The sequence below is a fragment of the Oppia nitens genome, unplaced genomic scaffold (assembly GCF_028296485.1).
Source record: "Oppia nitens isolate AA-2021 unplaced genomic scaffold, nextdenovo-longstitch-racon4-pilon3 scaffold2_pilon_pilon_pilon, whole genome shotgun sequence".
In the NCBI taxonomy this organism is placed as follows: Eukaryota; Metazoa; Arthropoda; class Arachnida; order Sarcoptiformes; family Oppiidae; genus Oppia; species Oppia nitens.
The window spans coordinates 3,327,071-3,353,526 of NW_026533210.1; the positions used below are offsets into that span (position 1 = coordinate 3,327,071).

The 26,456-nt window shown below is 22.8% G+C and overlaps 1 protein-coding gene across 1 annotated transcript; it reads right to left on the reverse strand.

Moving 5' to 3' along the window:
• Positions 1-3,107: 3,107 nt before the first annotated feature.
• Positions 3,108-26,064, reverse strand: LOC128955617 (Wilms tumor protein homolog A-like). The gene is made up of 5 exons (XM_054301290.1): positions 25,981-26,064; positions 10,203-10,455; positions 6,099-6,719; positions 3,489-4,172; positions 3,108-3,421 (listed from the first exon to the last, which is right to left on the reverse strand). The coding sequence occupies exons 1-5, from the start codon at positions 26,062-26,064 to the stop codon at positions 3,108-3,110; spliced, it is 1,956 nt and encodes a 651-aa protein (XP_054157265.1).
• Positions 26,065-26,456: the final 392 nt, after the last annotated feature.

A 26,456-nucleotide genomic window follows, 5' to 3' on the forward strand; every position in this document is an offset into this window, starting at 1 on the left:
AACTTCTTATTTTTTGCCACAATTCGACTCAATATCCTGTCCTGTTTAGCACTGGTACATCTTTTTCGACCACTTCTTGCGAGATTTCTAACTGTCCCGTACTTTTCGACTTTCTTTACAATTGATCGGACAGTATTATCAGTTGTTGTAAACAGTTCCGCTATTTTTGCGTATGACTTTCCGGTGCTGACTCTCATATCATAATTTGTTGGCGAATTGCATCTGAAAATTCTTGTATTTTAACCATTTTTATGATAATCACTGCATTTTGTTTATTTACGTGTATTCAAATTAATAACAATGCATTGGAATCAATAATGTGTCTGAAATCACGCGCGTTTTAAAAACACGAAAATAATTTTTGTACCTAAATTATTAACACCTATAACTTTACCTTGATATATTTTGTTATTTAAACCATCTAGTATATCAATTTAATTGTGATTTATTACTCTATTATTTGATATCAAATATTTAAGTTAAAAAATAAAAAAGTTCTTAAAGTTTAAAGTTAATGATATCAATATTTTTACGATACGAAATTAGATTATGTTTTTAGTATATATATAATATTTGTGATAATCTGTTTAAACATTGATTTTTAGATAAATAATTTTAACATAGAAAAGTTATTTTAAACTTTTAACAACAATAATATTTAGTATTTTTTGCTATGCAAAATGTATAGTAAAAAACTAATACAACATTATTATAAAATTATTATACAATATTGTGTATAATGTAGTATTACTCATATATGAATAGTCTGTATAAATAAATAATTAATTGCTTAGACATGTGTTTAAATGTTGTGATAAGCCATTGGCACAGGTAGTCAGTCAGCCCATCGGTCGCTGACATCAATGATTTAATAATTACACGAAAATACATCACTTTTTGTGATCAGTCAATAATTTCTTTATATTTTATAACAATTTATTATTATTATTATTATTATATATATTACGCAAAACTAAATTTTATATTATATTAGTTCAATAATTGTGTGTTTAGATTAAGTCATTAACTTTTTATATTATAGGTTTTTAAACTTTCATTTACTTTGAATTTTATTGTAATTTATTTTGCGCAATAAAAAAATTATTTAAATTTTATTACCTTATGTATGAAAATTTATTTGAATAATTTGCTAAATAAAAAGTTGATATTAGAATTACAATTATTTTAAATTATATAATAATAATAATCAAATAGTGTGTCTATAGATACCAATACTTAATTAACATGTGCTAACAAATAATCCTATACTAAAAAATCATTGTATTTTATGTTTAAAACCAAATATAATAATATATATATCAATTCATTGTTTAACTCTATTATAAGCTTAAAATTATTGCACAATAAAACACTCAAACATGTTATTCAATCATATTATTCATTTTTTTGGCCCAAAATTTCTGATATAATAATTTGAAACAAAAAAACACATAATTTACGATTTATTCAATTTATGGTATAGTTTTTTGATATAAAATGAATTGCTTTTACAGTCAACATGACATCTGATGTTTTATATGTTTTTAGTTATATTGTTATTATTATTAATAATAATATACTGTATATATAATATATATTTTAATAATTCAATCGGTCATTGGACTTACAAATAATATATACATCAGATATTAAAATAAAAAAGATGTGTTTAATTGAATTATAACCCAACAAAACAATGACTTTATGTTAAGCAAAGTTAAAACAGTTGTGTTTTATTTTATTTATAGTTTTTGTTGTTTTTTTTTGTTGAAGAGAGAGAGACATAGTATCACAGGTAATACAAATCCTCAATCAATTACTTGTTTGCTTTAGACAACAGGTGTGACTTAAATATACAGTCACTAAATATCTGTAATATAATAGTAGACTCTTTAGGCATGTATTTGAAATCAACAATTGTTACAAAATATATATTTTCCATTAAAATATTATTTATAAACTATAGTAAATTGAAAATAATTTGTCTAATAATATATTAATTTATCAATTTTAGTACAATAAATATTTTATATTAATAGTTTATATTTATAATAATTATAAATACTGTATATGATATATTTATAAGAATAATATACTTCTACTAAATTTAGATATTTACAAAAAAAAAAGAAAAAGAAATAATATGTACTAAAAGTTTTTAATAATTTGAATTTTGAAAAAATATAGCATAAAAATGAAAAATAAAATTAGACTAGATGATTTATACATTAAAATTAGATCATCATATTTAATAAATATCAATATTATATCGTATATTGAATAAACAATTACTGTATGAATTGGCATTGATTGTTTGTGCAAACAAACATTTAATACATTGCAATAATTAAATTTAAGTTAAAACTCTATAAATATCTAATATATAATTTTAATTAGTAATTAATATTTTTTTATATTTAAAAAAGACATTATATATTTTACTCAATATTTTAAATTTATTTTATGTTGTTGTTGTTTGTAATTATTTTGTATTAATTGTATAATTAAACTTTGTAAATAAAAATTATTTAGAATAATATTCTATAATATTAAAATAATGAATAATATAATTATTTATTTTATTTAATAATTTGATTTATTACAAAGTTTTGATATGTTTAATTATTATGATTATCTTATTAATTAATTTAATTAATAATATAAATACAATAATTGAAGATTATTTAAGATTGACACAACAATTTTGACAATCATTTTCAAATATATTTAAAAACAATGTGAAAATTATGATTAAACATATTAATAACTTTTCATTAATATATAATTTGTGTAAAACATTAGTAGATTACAATATTAGCACTACTATTATAAAGTGCTAAAAAATAATATATATAATAATATGTAAAACATATAAGTTTACATTAATAATAATAGAGATTTATAGTTCATAGTTAAATGTAAGAGTAAACAATAAATATACATTTAATATTTATAAATTTGTAATAACTATTAATATCAATAATATAAGAGAAAAGACAATCAAATGGCAACAATGAATATGAAAATGACATTACGTTTTACATCAAAACAAATATAATAATAATTTTTTCTTACATTTAAAAAGTATTAATAAAATAGTTATAATTTTATTTAAAGACAAAATGATTTCGCATTTTGAGATCATTTGTTGCGATGTTTTTATTGGTATTATTGGTTTGAGTGTTGCCATTATGGTTCAGGTGCTGAGTGTCGCGGTGTCGCCTGAGATCAACTTTCCTCTGGAAAGCTCGGGGACAGAGCTCGCATGAGAACGGCTTATAACCGGTGTGTTTGCGGGAATGGGTTATCAAATTGGATGACTGACTAAACGCTTTGCCACAGACCACGCATTTGTGTGGCTTTTCGCCGGTATGTATGTACGTGTGTTTCTTCATATCCGACTTCTGGTGAAATCGTTTGCCTACAGGAGCCACAAGACATTTAGCAAAACATAGCTTAAAATAAACTACAAATAAATATATACGAACCACAATATATACATGGATAGGGTCGGGTGTCCGAGTGAATCAATAAGTGTGTCGACAGTGTGGACGACCGTTTGAATACTTTACCGCATTGTTTGCATTCAAATATGCGGTCATTTGTCAGATTACGGTAAACCCGCGGATTGTGATGGTGTCCATTGGTCTTAATCATTAACGGCATTGACATCATTGTGTTGGTCGCCGACTTCAATGACTTGTATGGCGGCGATTCCATACCTGAGCTCAACGGAGAGCCAACCGGCGAACTAAGTGCCGAATAGATTGAAAGCGGCGGCGAAGAGACACTACCGCTACTGTTGCCGCCGTCGCTGTTGAAGAAGCACTTCTTCGACAAATTCATCGGTTCGTCGTTCAAACGCTTTGACTGATTGTTATATCTGTTGTAATGACTAAACTCGTGACTATTGAAATTGTTTTCACTGTTATCTCGTTTGAGATCAAGAATGGCATCGATTGAATAGTCGGACATTTTTCGTTTCGGTACCAATCGATGGTAACTCTGATAATCACGCATTTGGTCGCTCAGAGATTGATGATCCATAAGCTGTCGGGCGTTCAAAATGTTCGGCAGATTTTTCAAATGCGATGGACTGATACTCGATGGAGGTATGACTACTGATGGTGACGGAGTGCCAAACCGTCTGTTAAATGTGTATACATTCATCTCTATATAAAAGTGATGGCAATTTAAATAATAATTTTTTTTAAGTATAATAATCATATGAAAATTATTTTTTAAAAATTACTATTATTGAAATAAAAACAAAAAATATTTAAATGTGTTTGTAGACCACAATTGAAAATATGTAGCATATATTGAATAATAATATTCAAGCTAATTTACATAGTTAATATATGACATAACTTGTTGTTAAAAAATTATTAAATGATAAAATATTTCTCTAATAATAAATAGAAACAAAAATCATATGAATTATGTCAATCAAACCTAATAAACAAGTTATTATTGTTTGATATTAAAAGATATTTTTAGTTTATATACCAGAATATATTAATTTTTCTACATATAAATTATTTTCAATATAGATTTATATACCGGTATATATATAATGCATGTAAAAATTTATTTGTTTAATGGGCATAAATATTATAATTTGTTTGAAAAAATAAGTAATATTTCTCATCCCATGTATTGAACAGTTGTTTAAACAATTGATTTTACGGTTTGATTCTATTATTATATTTTATGAAATAAATATCCGTTTATTTTGTGATTTTACTGAATTTATATATTTAGATATTTTGTTATCAACTATAAAACATTGCACTTTAAGGCAAACATATAACCAGCAAAAATAACAAATGGTTGATAATTAATTTTAATTGTCAACCAATATATTACAAAACATTATTATATATATAAAAATAACCATAAATTTTTCATATTTGATATATCTATATTATAAAATGTGTTTTTTAATAAATAAAAACAGCATAAATAAAAATATTTCAATTTGTTTACATCAAATTTTGAAACAACTATACTATAGAAATATTCTTTCAAACAATAGATCTATTTTTAACAAAATAAATATAACACTAAATAGAAATCTGTTATTTAATACAATAATTGTTATAACAATTAAGTTGTCTAATTTTAGTGTATGGCATCTAATTTTTAAAAATTGTGTAATTGATAAATTGGTATAATTAATTTTATAAATATAATAATAAAGTATATTCAACAACAACAACAACAAAAATACAAATAACATGTTATAATAAAAATAAAATAAAACTATTTATACTATATATAAATTATAAAATATATAATTTATATATAGTATAACATAATATTGTTGCATAATTTTGATAGTCAGACTATATTGAATGAGTCAAATATAAAATAAGCAAGGACATTTGTCAATATTAATATACTGTATATATAACTAAATTTGTAATAACAATATTTGTAATAACAAAATAATGAATCATTTCATTTTGTTTTTCTATTATTACATGGAAAAAATATTTTGAAAAATACTAATTTAAAAATATTTTTTACTAAAATTTTCATCACTAAAAATCATAGGGACATACCATATGAGATGATTTTGACAGTAAATTGTTAATGAATAATGACAATAAATAAGTTAATCATACAATATATGTACAGTACATGTTATTATTGTAGCTATAAATATTCATTAATAAAATAATAATGATAATAATAATAATAACAAAAATAATAATTTAAGTTAAAATGAAACAATCCCTGAAAAAATGATATTAACAATAAAAATACATAACAATCATTTATGGATTGATTTTTACCGCTAAATATAATCATTTTAGTTTTGAATACATAATGCATGCAATGTATGTATATATATATATATAGCTTATTCATATATTTGGGTGATTTAACAAAAAAGTCGAGTCATAATAATTACATGCATTGATAGAGATAAAAGCAAGAGTGGAGAGAGAGAAAGAGAGAGAGAAAGAGAGAGAGAAAGAGAGAGAGAAAGAGAGAGAGAAAGAGAGAGAGAAAGAGAGAGAGAAAGAGAGAGAGCACAAAGATAGTAGAGTAACCCATATATGAAATTATGATTATAATAGAGGACTCACCTGTATTTACAGCACAGGGCCTGCTATCGGTGGTTCCATTTGCGTGAAGCCAACTGTTATTAAGTGGCAATACATTGAGACAGCAGTTGCCACTACATGTTGGCCTTAGTGTAGTGCCAGTACTGGGATGAGTGGGCGCGTGCCACGTGTCGTTGCGCGTACCAGTTGTTGCCAGTTGATGCACAGGTGCGCCACTATTAGCTTTTGGCTCGTAATTAGTGGCACTAATGTATGGCATATTATACAGCGATACGGTAGTCAGCGATAGTCTATGGGTCGGAGGCATAGGTGAGCTCTGAATGCTATGTTCGCCATATGGCTGATGCTGTTGTCCATAGACACCAGTCTTTATATCAGTGCTGCTCTTAGACAATGAGCCATACATTGTTGAGATCTGTTCCTTATTGGGGACAACCGTAGGGCCTGAATGACGCTGCGATATGAGAGGCGGTGGCTTTGGTAGCACTGGTTTGATGTCAACAGAAGAGCTACATCTTCTCGTCTCTTCTTCCATCCGTTTCTTTGACTCTATTTCTTTGATGAGCTTCTTATCGATTGATATCTCGCCAGAAGATGACGAATAGTTGTCGTTTTCGCTGCTCATCGATATTAATGTCATATCTGGTGACAACAAAAACAACAAAATAGTCCACAAATTATTATTATTATTATTTTAAAATCTTATACAGTATTATATAAAGATTTAAATAAAAACAAAATTTGAAACCACTTTTGCAAATGGTTTTTGATTAGACAAAAAACAAAATAAAAAAAAGTTTTTTTTTACAAAAATTAGAAAATAGTTTCAGATTTTAAAAATATGAGATTTTTTTTAATAAATTGAAAGTGTATCTAAATATAGAAGATATACAAATATTTTATATCTAAATAATTAAAAAAATGTTTTGTTGAGAAATGTATTGAAAAAATTGTGTTTTTAAATCTTTTAAATAATAAAAAAAAAATTGAAAAAGCTGTAGAAAAAATAGAAATTAAATTATAAATAAATACAAAATTAATTGTATTTTTTAAATAATATTTACAATAATATTACTAAAATACCTCTATATAATATACACAATACAAATATAATAGATAATTAATAACTAAAATAAAAAGTTTCAACAACACATTGTAACACAATTACTATAATAAACATTTAAAATTTTGATTAAATCAAACTAAATGAGTTATTTATATTGGATTTATAAAAGCAAAACATTTCGTAAAAGCAATAGATATGTTTGATTATCCATTTATTATACTGTATTTCATGGATGGTTTATCATTACAATACTGTTTGGTTATCAAAAAAAACAGTTTTTTCAGATATCATAAGTTTGTTTGTTTAAAATATTTTAAACTACTATATATACATATATATATATATATTGTATATATTTATATATATATAATTGCTTTTCATAGCATTGGCACATCAAAAATGTGTCTATTTTCCCTAACCACTTAATTAGAGATATCATAAATTTGATTAAAGATTTAAATATCTGTAATCTCTATATAAATATTATATTATATATAATTTGCAATAATATTTCATAAGAAATCAATGACTATTTCAGAAATAATTATTTTTATATTGCAATCAAAGTTTTATTATTTAATAATAAGTTGAACTTTTTTTTAATATTGATTATACGGTATTTATAATTTGCATAGATTTTTATTATTTATTATCATAATAGACAATAAATGTAAATGACATTATAGAAAGTACAAAGAACTTTAATTAATAATATAGTTTCCTCATTCATAGTAATTAATAGATATATAGTAATAATAAAAATAACAATAAAATAATAATAATAATAATAAATAATATATTGATTTATAATCAAAATTATACCGTTAGTCCATATGAAAAACCGGCCAAACATTAAAATAAAAGTAATGCATTGAAATATTGTGTGTTTGAAAAATACAATACACTTTCTATACTAAAAACACATTTTAGTTTTTAAAAACACTGTTTTCGCAAAACAAATTGTTAGCCGTTATTATCGTCAATCAACTAAACAAAACAAACCAATTGGTGGCCGTTATCGTTACCGTCGTATATAATAATATTGAACACATTTTTATAGAGTACTCTATATATACACTATATATATATATTATATCACATTTTGAACTTATTGTTTGAAGTTTGAGAAGTCAACAGGTGTTGACTCTCAATACCCTTTCTCTCTCTCTCTCTCTCTCTCTCTCTCTCTCTCTCTCTCTCTCTCTCTCTCTCTCTCTCTCTCTCTCTCTCTCTCTCTCTCTCTCTCTCTCTCTCTCTCTCTCTCTCTCTCTCTCTCTCTCTCTCTCTCTCTCTCTCTCTCTCTCTCTCTCTCTCTCTCTCTCTCTCTCTCTCTCTCTCTCTCTCTCTCTCTCTCTCTCTCTCTCTYTCTCTCTCTCTCTCTCTCTCTCTCTCACTCACTCATTGACTATCTATCGTACGAACAAATGCAATATAAATTCATATTCTGGTAATATATTAATTGCGGGCATTAAATAAAAGTCCTTATTATCTAAAATCAGATATTTGTATTTATATCTAATATTATATACAGTAGTTTTTTGTTGTAATAAATAAAACTTTGATTGTAATTAAATTGTTTTATACTATTTATGTAGTGATTTATATATCTATTTATATACAGTATATATAATATAATTGTAATTAAATTAAATTAAATTAAATTATTTCTTTTAAATAAATGTTATTCTGTGTGAATATGTTATTGTCTTAAAATATAATTACTGTTTTTCAATAATTAAAACAAAAAACTGTATATTTTATAATTATAGTTTAAATAATAAATTTTATAAATATTCCTGCCATTAAGTATAATTTTTTCGATATTTATTGACTAATTTAAAAACTCAAAATTACTTTTTAAATATGTAATCAAATTATTTGAATTTAAAAAAAATATTATATATATCACGAAATATACTATAATTATATTTTTGATTAACTAATGAAAGTATTGATTTAACAATCTTTTGTAAAAGTATTGCTTATATAAGTTTAAGCTTTTATACTAATTTATATTATTATAATTTATTATTTGACAAAAATATATTTATTTAAAAATATTAAATTATAAATATTAACTGAGAAAAACTATACACACGACAAAAACTTATTTTAAATATAAAACATTAGAGAAAAATAAATCGAAATTTATTATTATTATTATTATTATTAGGCTTTATATATTATATTATATAATTTTATAATAAAAAAAGATTTTTAAATTAGTTTTTTAAAAGATTATATAATAAATGAAGTGTAAGTTAAAATTTATTATATTAATATAAGAATAGTTAAAAATTATACAGTTATATAATTTTATATATAATATATATATATACCTTTTATCTCTATTATCTATACATATATATAACTTATGCCTGACTATCTATAATCACTTATTATTTATTTCTAAAGCCATTTAAAAAAATACAACAATTCTTTATATAAATAATTATTTAAAAAATACATTAATTTTAATAATGATAAAAAACTGTGTGTGTGTTTAAAAATATCATGATATACAATCGTATATATTATTTTTATTATCACATGTGTCTTTGTGCACAATACTTATACAATATATAAATGATTTGTTTTTATAGGGTAAAGTCCTGCACATTATATTATTGATATTATATATATTTATATACTTTATGTGCGATTTCTATATGTGATTTTATCTTATTCACAACACAACCAGACACACACACAGAGAAAGAGAGATAAATACATACATACAGGAGCTTTACCTATTGATAGATAATTGTATAGAAATAGTAAATTAATAGTAAATTTGAAGTAAAATCAATTTGTGTGTTATTTTTATCGATAAAAACTAAACTGTGAAAAAAATTCTCTACACTTATGTAATAGTATTATCTGTTATATAAAACACAGATATTTTTGTAATTATTGTTACAATGATTTTAATTTAATTAATTTCATTTGCATTATAATAGAAACTAAAACAAAGCATTGGATTTTAAATCAATAAACTTAAATGAAAACATAGTATAATAATACTACTAATAAAAAATAATAATTATATCACTAATTACCTCCGATTTCAATGCGATTAGTCTTTGGTGTGACGACACGGATAAGGCTTTCCATACCCTTTGGCGATAGTTTCGATAGTTTACTCGCTGTCGTTGTTGTAGTTTTTGCTGTTGTTGTTGTAGTTGAAGACAAATCTGTTGGTAAAATCTTTGAAGAAGACGACGATGAAGACAACGGTGTCGACAATGATGTCTGCAGTGATGACAGGGAAGTGTCGTTCAATTGGTTTAAGCGACTCTCATATTGCGATAACTTTTCCAACAAAAATTTTTTGTAATTTATTGATGAAGACATTCAATAATAATTTTATTTATTTTTATTTTTATCAAAAAAAAAGTTTTTTTTAAATCTTCGACTGAAGATTACTATAGTTTGGCCATCGAGAAGAAGAAGAAGAAGTTAATTATATTAAAACTGATGCAAAAAAAGAAAGACTAGTTGTTTGATAGTAATGTTAGTCAAACAATGTCGAGAACTTGTATGTGAGTTCACCACAAGTTATTTGATGTCTGATTGAGTATTTTTAAAAGAATAGAGATATGAATTGGTTTATATGTATAATAAAGCACAAGTAGTATATATACAGTATATATATATAAAGTATATCAGTATCTCGATCTCTGGGCACTAGTAGGTAGTTGTATAATCAATTGCGCGCATTCACTATCCATATGTGTAGAAGCGTTGACGTGAGTGGAGAGTACTGTGCAATCATTTTTGAATAATAGAATTATATGACTCCCATTGGCCTCTCCAGTGCTCTCAATGTATGTGCACTAGTATTGCATATAAACTACTCGATTAAATGTAAGATAAAATAACGATAAAATATTTATATTATTTTTATCATTGTTTTATTAATTAATAAATTTACATAAATAATACTAAAATTAAAATATTTATATATAATTTGTAAAATAAATATAATATTAATAATTTTTATATTATATTCTTTTTTTTTTGAGATTAAAAACCTAAATAAGTTATTAAATTGTCTAAATGTTATCATATATTTATTATTATTATTATTGTGAGTATTTTTAACCCAATCAAACTTATTGTAAGTATTATTAATAGTAAAAAATACTTGTGTATTAATAGTCATAACATTTACTATATTATAGTATAGTATAATCATATGACTCATCAATTAAATAATAATAATACAATCATGTGGTTAAAAATACTCACAATAATAATAATAATAATAATAATAATAATATATAACAAATGCTAACATTGAGAATATTTCCCATTAATTTATTAAAGAATATTCTTATATAGTATAGTAATATTAACAATAGAAAAAAATGTGTAACATTAATATAATGAAGTTATAATTATTGTGACAATTATATTACAAACTATTAATAAATAAATGAAAAAAAAACAAATATAACATTTACTGAGCGAGTGATCATTTAATTACTACAATATATTTCTATAACATTATTAATAATATTTATCTGATTGATTACTAGTAATTAAAATTGTTTTAATTTTTATTATAAAAAAATAATGATTAATACATGTATTCTATTATATTTAAATCTATTTTCAATAATCAAGGTGATATCTTACTATAACCAGACATATACAGTATTATCGTAAAATGTGTGCCAAATATAGCCATCAAACAAATTGTACGGTTCGTGATCTCAAAAACACATGTATTTAGTGCAAACATATACAATGTCTTATATTTAATAACAAAAAAAATAGTTTGATACTACAGTAGGTTAGGTTAGATTTTTTAAACAAAAAGTATTTCATAAACCATATGATATAGATATACATGAGTTAAATAATATGTTTTTTTTTGGTGGGGTGTCATGTCAATCACGATTTTTTTTCACTTTTGTCTAGAATAAACAGTATTAATATCTCTTAATAATATTATTATGTTTAAAAAAATTAATATTTTAGTCAAACCTCTTCAATTATAATTTAAAAAAAAATACATTTATAACAAAAATCGAGTAACATTAAAGTAACAATTTATATTATTGTCATATAAAATAATTATTTAATATTTTGATATTAATTTTAATATAATTTAAAATTACTTATAGATTAGTCATAGTAATTTGTTAATTAATATGTTTTATATAATTATTACACAAGTTTTTAAAAACATTTAATGTAATCATTTATAAAGCATATATTTTTTTAAAGTTAAATATGATCTAGTTTATTTTATAATAAATTGTTAAATAGGTAAACTGTGTATAAATAAGTGTAAGATGTCAACTATTGATATACACTAAAATAATAAATTTCTAATTTTAACTAGAACAGATTTATTAGTTATAAAAATATTTTAATATAGAAAATTGTACCCGATACTATAACAAAATGCACTAAAAAATAACTCATTAATAAACAAATAAATATAAATTAGAATTTTATTATTATTATTATATAAATCATATATATAGAAATTTTTTGGTGATTTGTCATTTACTAACACTATATTGATAATCATTTTTGCTAAAAAAACACATGTTTAACACAAAAATTTGTGTTACAAATAATTATTTAGTGATGTGTGTGTGTGTGTGTGTGTGTGTGATATAATTTATAGACAATTATTTTTGTAGTAAATGTTTTCTGCTATTGTCAATGATTGAGTGGATTTGTTAATGTAATGCACAACAAAAACAAAAGTTATTATTATTTAGCTATTAGTCCATAGAAAAAGTTAATATAATAGTACTAAATATTGTCATCAACAACAGTAAAATGTTAAATAATATACAAAAATAAAAATATTACTAAAATCCCATCAACAACAAAAACAGTTTATTTCAATGAATTTTATGATAATTATTAATAAACGATTCAAATAAAATAGGAAAAACTTATTGTGATCTCATTTTGAATATTTGCATATAAATCAATGGCACTGACAGGTGAGCTAACGGGCCAAAAGTCAGGGAAATATTGTATATGTGAATACATAGTATGTATTACATACTTCACTGTATTTAAAATTACAGTATACTGTATATAAAGTACTATAAATAGTATGTTATAGTATATAAAGTTTGCTTAAAAGCAAATGCTTGTGTGTCTGTGTGTGACTTATGACGGAAATGGGGTTAATCTAAATGACATGCGATTAGCAATCAAAATGACAATAAAATGTATTTCCTTTTGTTTGATAATACCGGTGCCGCCAATAGACTACTCTCTCTCTCTCTCACTATGTGTGTGTTTGACCACCGGAGCCAAACACAAGTATTACATAATCATAATAATGATAACATTAATGCACATTATGTTTATTCAAATACAAAATCATTATTACTATTATTGCAATTTAGAGGACAATGTGTGCAATAAATTTAATATAATAGAGACACACGTTTTATGAATATGTGATAACATTTAGACAATTTAATAACTTATTTAGGTTTTTAATCCAAAAAAGAGTATAAAATAAATATTAATATTATTTATGTAAATTTATTAATTAATAAAATAATGATAAGAATAATATAAAAATTTTATCGTTATTTAATATTTAACATTTTATAAATTAAATTACAATCTTTCAGTGTATACCCAAAGGTGTCTCTCATATATCACATAAAATTATTATTTATTTAATATACAATTTTACATCAATTTATTTACAATTTATTTACTAAACAGAAAAAAAGTTATTTGTAAAGTTTTGCAATTTATTTAATAATAATATTTACTCGACATATATATATCTGTTTTGACCAATTTTAATAATCCCTAACCATTAAGTGGCAATCATTATCAACAAAATTATTGTCATATATAATAGTAAGTGCTTATGAATCACTTGACTGATCGTTCAAATTATTGATAACACAAAGACTATACAAAATACTTTATATTAACAGTATTTTAATTTTGTGCCACAAATATGCTTATACTTTATACTTATATTTAAAGTTTTATAATTTCAGTTGTGTGTTCAAAAAAAGCTTTATATTTAATATATCAGTACAGTATATATGATATATATATTGTAAGCCTCCCTACACTTCAATCAATGTATATCTAACTTTGCATCACTCAGTCATTGCATTCAGTAATCCTTAACTAATAGACCCTTTAAATAGCGGTAAACCATACCATAGTATCCACAGTGGGAGTTGAAAGTTGACTGAAAATATAAGGTTATATCCAAAACTATATTAATTATGTTTGTATAGTATATACTGTACATAAAAAATTAAAACTTTATTAGAAAATATAGAAATTAAAAAATAAATGTTAAGTATAAAATATTGGAGAATAAAAATTACTTTAAAACATCCAGTATTTGTAACTGTACTGATCATACTATAGAAACCTCAATACAAAAAGGCATAGGCATTGGTAAGTTATATAACACGGTTGAGCAGCTAAGGGATAGAGAGCCCGGGCATAGGGCGCGTGTCAAGTCATGCATATTGAGTGGGCACGTGAGGCACGTGTCGCATATGAATTCGTGCTATTCATTCACTTTAGCAATGATATAGTAATAGTAGTGAAATGAACAGACAGACACTTAATAGGGCAGACAGTGCTGTATATATATATATATATATATATATATATATATATATATATATATGTATTTTATATGACCCTCACTATAGCTCACCGATAGACCAGAAAAAATGCCACAAAAATAATACCAACATATTTGACATATGGTGTGACCCAATAGTTGTCGATAGTTATTAACTTTTGTTTTCACTATTGTTATCATTATTTTAATGACAATAACTTTTATTCATTGTGTTTGTAGATTTGAACCAATATATTATAGGTTCTGGTTGTGTATGACTTTTCCGATACCATTATTATTATTATTATCATAGTATTAGTATTATTCAGATTGCTTTTATCTATTTTTACATTTGGGATCTAAACTGAGCCCCAATATGTTTAGTAAAAATCATTGATTTTTTGTTGTTGTTTTGTGTATAGATATCTATTGTAAATTTATTTGACTCCAAATCACTGACCCCTATATACAGTATATATACTGTATATCAATGAATGAAAACAAAACTTTAAAAGTTATACTATAATCGCAATCTGTTTGCTTGAGTAGGAAAGACAACTGACTTTTTCTTAATCTTTATATTGTATATAGAATTGCATTTTGAAGACAGTTTTCTTTCAAGAAAAATCACTGCCTTTCCCAGTGTAAGGCAGTGTAAACTCTCCCCCCCCCTAAAGGCACAGGTAATTATTATGGTGTGTGCACTGCACACACCATAATCACATACTGTACTCATATGTAAACTACTCATATATAACTTCTCATTCACAAAATATTTTTTACTATAAAAACTAAAAGTTTTTTTAATAAAAATATTTTTCATAAACTAAACCAAAGAAAAAAATAGTAAAATTAAAAAATTATTAAAAAACTATTAGTATATTTTATAATTTCAACACTTTGTAACAAAAATTAATAGTAATTTTTTAATTTATAAAATATTATTAATTTTTTTTGTTTAATGAAAATTTCGAGATATGAATAATTATTATACATTTTGTTGATTTCAAAATAACTATTAGAATTAACAATTAGTTTTCTAACATATAAATCATATGATAGACTTTTAAATAAATCTTATGAATCTTTTAAAATACGGATCCAGACATTTAAACATACAGTACAGCTATTCGGCCTTTTAAAAAGTACAGTTCCTTAAGGATTCATATAGACTAATGCCTGGAGAGAAAGAGAGAGAGAGCACCGGTAGGTAATTGCAGTGGACGCGTGCCAAGCGATGATCAAGACTATACATAAATTGTATATTTATTATTCACAAATAAACGCTTCATTGATTGTATTCAATAATACCATTCAAATATATAAAGTCCAATACTAATACTACTAATACTAATAATAATAATAATAGATTTAACTCACGTGTTATTAACAGAGAAAGTATTTAATAGCTATCTCCAAATGAGCGCACCGTTTGCCATATGCCTGTCCTCGAGGAGCAGCAGCAGCAGCACAGGTATCACTTTACTATCATATTTTTCTGACTGTGCTTTTCATTAACATACAGTATCTACTCTATGGCTGTGACTTGAAATCACATTAATTATAGAGTGATTTAACTTTTATTTGTATGCAATACTATGCATCTCTCCTCCGCTCCTTTACTATAGACTTACTTATCTATAATATCTATCTATCGGTGCTGTATAACAACAATCACTTTGTTTAACTCGTTTTTATAATCTAGTCTTTGATGGGGTGTCTATGTGTTTGCCATAAAAAATGTGTGTATTTATTAACATTTCTATTGTGATTATTAATATGCAAAACATAAAAATGTTAGCAAAAAAAACATTAACTTCTGTCACAAATAATTAAAAGCATATGCCTATTGCCATTCAATATGAATAGTATATAAAGTTATTAAATATTTTTTTGTTAAGGAAATCCCAATAAAATCCAATTTAATTATCAAATAATAAAACAATAATTTCCATAATAACTATCTTTATATCTAATAATAATTTTTTTAAAACTAACCATCAAATAAAAAAACCAAAATTATCATATTACTGTATAATAAATGTGCTTTCATTAACATTTTGAAACATTTTTATTGGATTTAATATTTTAATTGTTTGATTATATGATTTTTAAATTAGTTTATTTATGACTTCCTTATAGAAACATAATGATAATACAAAAAATAAGTTTAAATATTATATATTGTCTATATGTTTGATTGATTCATACACATATGGAAATTAATTAAAATTATATATAGACATCACTTTTAATAAAATATCGTATTTATTATTGACTAATTGTTATAAAAAAACTAAATGTTTGATTGAAAACATTATTATATTTTGGGGCAACAATTGAATCAATTTATTTTGTATGTTTGACTAATAAAGATATACAAAATTTTGTTTTTTTTGTTGGTTTCATATTTTCTTAATTGCATTTCACGGATATCTATCAACTTTATATAATAACTATATATACTTATACTGTATGTCTATTATTATTATGCCATAAACATGCTTTATTATATATCATATATGATATCTAAAAAAATATTTGTTGATGAGATTGGCGCCACAATTTACAGGAAATTGAGTTAAATATCTAATGATTTTAATACATTATTTACTTATGTCTATATTTTATTTTTGGTTAAAATTTTCTTATTATGTCATAAATATGTAATATTGTATAATAATTTGTATAATACAGTATCGTATAGTAAAAGTAAAGTATATAAAGTTTATGTACTGTTAAATATGCGTTAAAAACATAAGTGAAAATTATTGTCAAATATTGTGTGAATTATGTTTGCATATGATTTACGGCATTACGAGTCACTACATATTTGTACGGAAATTAGATACTGACTCTCTCTCTCTCTCTCTCTCTCTCTCTCTCTCTCTCTCTCTCTCTCTCTCTCTCTCTCTCTCTCTTTCTGTAAAGTAAAGCAATTGACGTTAAACTTTAAATCAAATACAATATTATTATTGGTAGTCATCAAAATGTCAAACATTAGGTCAACAAAATAAAAAAATGCTTAATTTTATGCTTAACTAATAGAAGTTTTTTTTATTAAAAAATTATTTAATCTATAATTTAATATTTGATGTTATACTGTATTTTATAATAATAATATTTATTAATTAAGTATTGTATTAATATTAATCAACAATATGTCAGTATATATACTGTATATATTTATATAATTATTTAAAACAATTTTTAGAAATTAGAATAATATTAACAATTATTGTTAATAAAATATGACTATCAAAACATATTTAATAATTTTTAGCTAGATTATTTTTATGCTATTATTTAATTTAATTAATTAAAAAAAATAAGTTATTAATTTTTGAGTAAATAATACTATAATTATTTATATGATCTAATAAAAAGAATACATTCAATTAATTATTAATTTTTCAATACTTATCAACAAATAAATTGAATGTATTTTTTAATAATGCATTATACGGTACAGTATATTGTAATATCATTATTTATTTATTAATTTTTTCATAATACATTGTTAAAGTTTATATTATCTGATTAATTATGATCTTATTTGTTGACTAATGTTTATATGTCGATGAAAAGTTAGCCATTGATTGAAGTGACACAATGTTTGTACGGTAAGCGAAACTTTCAATTCAATTCAAATATTCAAACTTTTCATCAAAAAGCGTGTCGACTATTATTAGGCAATGAAATGCACGCAAATGTGTCACAAATACATTGTGTTTGTGTATGTGTTTGTGTAGTGGTATTGTCTATAATATATAAAAAATAAAACTTAATAAAAAGGCATTCAATTTTCAGATCTATTTTTCTCATTTAAAAAGGATCAACACATCATCACAATATCTATTACATTTAGCTCTACAGTTATATCGGGAACGGTATGTTTGCCGTACAGTTGTTTCTTCTCTCTCTCTCTCTCTCTCTCTCTCTCTCTCTCTCTTTCTCTTTCTACTCGATATACTATATGTTCGGTTGAGATGATGGCAAGTGAAGTGAAAAGCAACAAACACTTAAAAACAACAAACTTTTATACTGTATTATACAGAGTATATTATGTGTACAGATAGTCATTTAAAGCACTTTTTTTTGTACACAATTCAAGCCAAATGACAAAACACATGACAAAACTATGACCACACAATTCACAGAAAATAAAACAACAAAAAATATTGTAATCAATTTTAATCACAACATTGTTTTAGATATAATGTCATGAGATGTGTGTTTGTGTGTATGTGTGTGTGTGTGTGCGTAACTGAGAGAGAGAGAGAGAGAGAGAGAGAGAGAGAGAGAGAGAGAGAGAGAGAATGAGAAAGAAAAATGCTATAAAAATTTATATAGCTTTTAATATATTAGGTAAAAAACAGTGATATCCGAGCCATTAGTGTATTAAAAGGTGTAGCTTTCAATACACTTGTGGCATCATATCTGTTATATGCGTCCAAAACAATGCCTACCTGTGCTCTCTGCTGAACAACACAAACCTATTTTCATCACTATTTCATATGAAACGTCGCAAACCATGGGAGGAATGTATGTGTCATGAGTTGCCTATTAATTATTAATTGACTACTTTTTGCATTACTAATGAAATGCTAGTCGAGTATTTGGTAGACTGACTCAACACACACACACACACACACACACACACACACACACACACACACACACACACACACACACACACACACACACACACACACACACAGTGTAATCATAATATTAGTGAGAGATCGGATAAATTAAAAGTAGTGATAATTTTTCAATATAATAATAACCATATTTTTTGTTTTATTTGCCTTTATTACTGTAACGGTATATCTATAGAGTATATTATATCATATTATTGGGAAAACCTTTGTTTGATATATGAGTTATATTTTTTGGTGTTGTCTTTTACAAAGGAACAGTAGATTTATATGTAATACCGATATATTTAGTGTAAGTGGTGTTCAATCAATGAGTAAATAAAAGTTATATTAAATATAATATAATGGGCTAACATTTTATTAATATATAATATAAGTCAAACACATTTATTTAATTAAATGCTTGTTTTATTAATGATTTTTAATAATATGATATTACAGTATTTTTATGTATTATATCAGATATAATTTATGTTAATATAGAGCTAAATAACAGTTGTTATATTTTATATGTTTCAAAATATTGTATTAAATTTTCAAAAATATTTAATTTTAAGTGTAATTAATAAAAGTTTTTTTTATTAGATAATTAAGCATAATAAAATTAGTTAACTTTACATGTATTATAATTTACTAGTTATTCTACTAATTTCTTAATAAAAAATTAATTTATGAAAAAATTATAAAATTTAAAAAAGATTAAATCAAATATTGTTAAATAAAATTGTCTAAAATTGTTACATAAAAATGTTTTCTTGTTAACTTAAAAACAATATTACTAAATTGCACTTAAATATTTATATCAAATGAAAACTTATCAATAATAACTATTATTATTACTGTAAATATTATTGTAAATATCTAATAACCAAAAAAATTTGTTGGTATTGCACAACAATTATTGTAATAAATATCTAAGAAGTTTAGAGTAAAGACATAAATCCACTAAATATATATCAAATATTGTTTGAATAATTTAAATTTAAAAAAAATAAATGATCCATAAGTATTCATAAGGTAATAATAATAATAAAAATATGCAAAATATAGTTATATATATGAATGAATTAACAATAGTTACACACATTGTTGGTAATTCACCATAAATCTTTATTACTAATTTATAAATATTTAATGAAAATAAACTACTTATATATATATTTATATATATTAAGATTTTCAGTTATTTAAAATTTTATAAATGTTTTTTTTAATAGTAATTTTTATTCATAAATACTTAAGAATAAACTGATATATTGTATGATATTAAATAATATGTTTAAATCCGCGTAAATATATATATATAATTTGAGTAATAATCAAATTGAGTAATTTATTACATAAAAAATAATAATAAATTGTTTATTATTAAAATAGATAGTTTTGTAAATAAATACTTAATTTAAATTCAATTTAATGTATACAATTGTGTTCGTATATACTGTATAATCTATTTTTATTATTTATATATATACAGTTTATGTAATTTAATAATTTTAAAATAATTAATCTTGATCAAAAATTTTTAAAAGTATTGTACAAATTTTATGAATATATTAAATAGATAAATTAAATACTAGTAAAACTTCATTAAAAATTTTTAAATAATTAATAACTACTAGAAATTTTTATATTTAAAATTATCTTTTATTATAACTTTTTATATTAATACACAAAATATAAAAATAATTATTTTATGGATAGGTTAGCTATAAAATACACTTAATTGAATGTAGAGATATATAAAATTGAATGTTACATTAATGCCAATAATTAATATATTTTAAATATATACTTATAATAAAAAATCTTTTATTAACATTCATGTCATTTGTAAATTTATAAAAGAGTATATGTAATATAATGTAAAAAAAATCATTACAACTATCTATTAGATAATATATGATAATAATATGATATAAATATTCTAATGTATATACAGTATATTTGTAATAAATCTGTATTTAAAAATATCTATAATATAGAAACTTTGTGGAAATATTGTCTGTAATATAAAATTCAATACACTTTAGGGCCTATGAATTGATAGTTTAAAAGATAGTTATAAACTTTTTTTTTTTATAAAATATACTGTATATTATATACAGTATATTGTACTCCAATGGCAACCAAAAAATATAAGACAAACATATAGTGTGTGTGAACTGATACAATCTGTGGTATAAATCTACACTACAAACAACAAAGTGATGTAATAAATCGCAATTATATTATGATTATAATTATTTTTATGCTTTCATGTTATGACAGGCAAATAATCATAACTAATATTATATATATTATACGATAATATTAATAATGTCTCCTAATATTGTATTTTTCGTTTGCTTTGCTTTTGCCATAAGCAGTAAAGAGAGAGAGAGAGAGAGAGAGAGAGAGAGAGAGAGAGAGAGAGAAATTTAGTAAAAATATCATCAAAATATACATAGAGTTATAGCAAGTATGAGACTTACAAAAAATATTAGACAATAGATGTATCCATACGACAGGTGCTGTCTTCCCAAATAGACTATTGTGAATATATATATATACAGTATCTACTCTTAATCTATCTCCCGGTGCTAAAAACATAAGCTTATACTACATGTATGATAGAGTAATACCAAAATACATATGATAAATGTTATATACTGTTTTATATAAAGTTTATATATAAAAAATTAACTAAATTAATGTTATTTTATATGCCGTGGCATAACTGTAACAGTAGTTTTTGTCTTTCATTTTTTTTTCAATGAAAAATCATTTTATTGCTAATGTTTTGATTGTTGGCGACACAAACAATCTATCATTGAATATTGTTTTTAGTATAGTATATATATATAATATTAATAGTAATAGTAATCATGATTTTTTTTCTATTGTATAATATATTTTATGTAATAATTTTTATATATTTTTTTTATTTATTAGTAGTATTATTGTTACTAATGTATTATTATTTCTAATAATTAATATAATAGTATGAATTCAAAGTACATTATACTCTATTTCTATTAATTTCTATTTGTATTTTTAGTATAAATTATTAAATAATATTTATATCTTTATATAGAATAAGTAGAAACTTTTATAAATAAAAGTTATATAATGATGTTTTGATTTTTTTTCTATCTATTGTAACTGTATTTATACTTTATTTTAACAAATCTAATACAGTATATATTAGGGATATTTTGAATATCACAATAATATATATAAATTATTTTTTAACAAAATGTTTTGTATTGTTTTTATAATAGTTTAAAGATATATGTATAACATAATGATCTTATATTGTAACGTTGTACAACAAATAATTATATTAATATAAATAACCATCTATTTAAATGTCAAGATATAATCAGTAGGTTTTGTAAAATGTATTTTAAGTTCAAAAATTATAATAGACAAACATATTTAAATTATCTATATTATTTATAAATACTATAGTTATATACTACAGTTATATCATATTGATAATGAGTCTTAATATTGTTTTTATTTGATAAAACAATAATATTTTCAGTTATCAAAAAAATGTGTGATAATATTAATATTATTGAAAATATTGTAATAAATTTTTCATAGTTTTTAATTAAACATTTCACGCCATAAAAATTTACATTAAACATTAAAATTTAATTAATTATTTTATTGAATTTGCATTGACTTTACGATAGAAAAATGTAATTATGATATATGCAAATTAACAAAAATAAGTTTTATTATTTTTTTTGATGGATCCTAAATTGAAATAATAGTATAATTATTTTATGTATAATAAGTACTAATTTAGAATTTTATAAATAAATTAATTGTTTATAAATTATAGTATTTTTTATTGAATTTATATGATAACAAAATCATTAAATAAATTTTGAAATAAGTTTGTTGATTAATGTTATTTGTTATTCAAATTTATTAATTATTGTACTTAAATAATCTTAATAATGCAAAAAATAATAATAATTCAATTAATATTGTTATTTTTAGTTATAAAAAATATTTATAAAGTTTTACAAATATGTATATATATTTATATGTATTTTCTAATAATATATAGGCTTAAGTTTACTCAACACTTTAACTTATATTAAAGTTATAGTTTTTGAAACCAATGGCCAAAAGTGTTTGTTTGTCGGCAAAAATCAACAAAAAATAAAATATAGTTTTGATTAGTTTTCTTAATATTAAACAATTATATTATTATCACGTAATGCAAAGACAATGTAATCGCCAAAAATTGTCTTCATATTTATAACTAAATTCAATGAAAATTAAATGCAAATATTGCAAACATACAGTAAAAATAATTATTTAGTAAATTAAATAGCAAACAAAGTTATAATTAAAACTATACTATATATGAATGTTTATATTAAATTAATTCATCTACAATTTACCTAGATAAACATGAATTAAATGTTAATGTTAGAAACTTTAATAATTATATTTATATAAAAAAATTATCACAATAATTGTAAATATACTGAGGTTAGAGTGTATTTGTTTTGAGACACACATATATAATATTATAATAAATGGTTTCGCATCAATCACTATACATATGTGAAGTGGTGGCCAAAAGAAAAACATTGAAAACATAAATTTCAATATTTATTTTGGCATTTGTTTGAACAATGAAAAAGTTGGAAAATAAAATACAAAACAATAACACTGTAAAAAAACTGCTCTCAAAAAGATATTGAAATATAAATATATTGCGATTATATTTATTATTTGACATATTTTTCGTATCATCTCTCTCTCTCTCTCTCTCTCTCTCTCTCTCTCTCTCTCTCTTTCAGAATCATTGAAATAAAATTTGAGATAAAACTCATAAATAAAACATATATGACTTTAAAATATTTCTAAACAATACAAAACAAATTGCTAAAAGATCACTATTGGAATAAATATAAGCAAGGTCATTTATTTAAAAAAATGTAGACTTTTTGTTAGTCAAAAAAACAAACAAACAAAAATTGATTATCTATTTATATTAAAGTTAGATAATTTTAAAATATACATTTAAATACAAATTAATGATAAAAGTTTATAATTACAAAATTACATTATCTTATTAAATTTTTATATATTACTATAGGTGAGAAATAATAAAATTTATTTTAGTTTATCAATAATATTATATATATTTATAATCTAATAAATATAATAAGATAATTATTATATATCATCTATATTTATATAACATATGATTAGAAATGTGCTAAAAATAAATAAATTCTTAAGATTGTATACATTAATATCTTTTAATTTATTATTAGATTGCATATACATTATAACAAACCTATAATAATAATAAATAATAATAATAATTATCTTACTTTTTTTAAATGTCTTATGATTTGTATTTTATTTTATATACAATAGGAGTATCACATGAGTGTCATTAAATCATATGAGTGCTCACATGAATCACATATAGTATACTATTCATTAAATTGTATAAATCTATTAATTGATTGACAAAATAAAAAATATTCAATTAATTAATTGTTTGAATAAATAATACAACAATAATTTTAATAATAATTATAAAACTAAAATTTCAATTAATTTATAGATACTAGTTTTTAGATAAACTTTAAGTTATAAATTTATACTAAAATGTATTATATGTTAAAAGTTTACTACATTAGAAACGACATTTTTTACAAATTATTTTTGTTAAATTTATGTTAATAAATAAAACTACAAACAGATTATTAAAAATTAATAACCCTTGTTAATTTATTTATTTAAATAAATTAAAAATAAAACAAAATTTACTTTATTAATAATAGTATTTGTTTATTTTTAATTAATTTAATTTCTAAAAATAAAATTGTAAATTTAATGTACAGTTTTATTATGATGTTATGCAGTGAAGAGGCTTTATAGTGATAGACTACAACAACTACAACATTAGTATTGAATTTTTATAACTAATCGGAAAACATATTGTAATAATACTGTATATCTATTGAAATAAATATTTAAAACTTTATTAACTATTGTATTTATATAGTTAGTAATTAGATAATTATACTGAGTTCATTAATAATTTGTATTACTATTAATTTTATAAAATTATTATTATATATATTTTTTTGTAAATTTGTTAATATAAACAATATAAAAATATTAGATGAAATTAAAATATAAAAATTATTTTGATTAAGTTAAGCTCTAGTGTAGTAAATAGTAGTCATCAACATATCATATGAGTCAGTCAGTGCTGGAGGACAGACACCATTGTAAGTAATCATTGCTATACTGTATTGTGATGTACAGTATTTATATGGACAGAGAGAGAGAGAGAGAGAGAGAGAGAGAGAGAGAGAGAGAGAGAGAGAGAGAGAGAGAGAGAGAGAGAGTAAGAGTAAGGGAGAGTTAGTGTTGGTAACGACGGCGCAGATCTAATGGATTGCATGCCATACATACAGCCTTTGACGGCACACATACATGTGATGTATGTATTTGTGAAGCATTATGGAGTGCTAACCACCGGAAAAAAGCACTGACACACAGCCTCACACACACACATACACTGAAAGGATACGATACATACCATACGGCACTGTTATATAACTGTTCATTGGCTAACAATATCTGCGACGGCTCAGAGAAGTCAACATTTAATGCTATTGTGATGATCATTATGTTAATATCCATCGACACCACCACTACCACCACCACTGATGGTACAGGAGTTTTTAGGCTAACCGGGCGATCACTTCATTATCTCATTCAATACCATATCACTCATATCGCATACCATACCATATCATATCATACCATAGATAGATAGACACATAGGTCACAGTTTATAAAGCAAAAGTGAATGAGTTGTCATTTATTAGACAACTTTTTTTATTGATATTAATATTAAACTCATTTATGTTAATAAGTGATCCGATAATAACTATTTGTTTTAATAGTTGAATAAAATATTTTTAAAAATTTATTATTTAAGATTATAAATTATATTGAAATTAATCACTTAAATTTAAAATCTTTTTTTATTGGATAAATGTGATTTTAATTTAATA

Coding starts and splice junctions, on each gene's coding strand:
- LOC128955617 (XM_054301290.1), bottom strand. CDS start 26,064: ATGATCATCACAATAGCATTAAATGTTGACTTCTCTGAGCCGTCGCAG. Junction 10,456..25,980: donor AACAGTTATATAACAGTGCC/GTATGGTATGTA, acceptor TTGTTGGAAAAG/TTATCGCAATATGAGAGTCG. Junction 3,422..3,488: donor CTATCCATGTATATATTGTG/GTTCGTATATAT, acceptor TGGCTCCTGTAG/GCAAACGATTTCACCAGAAG.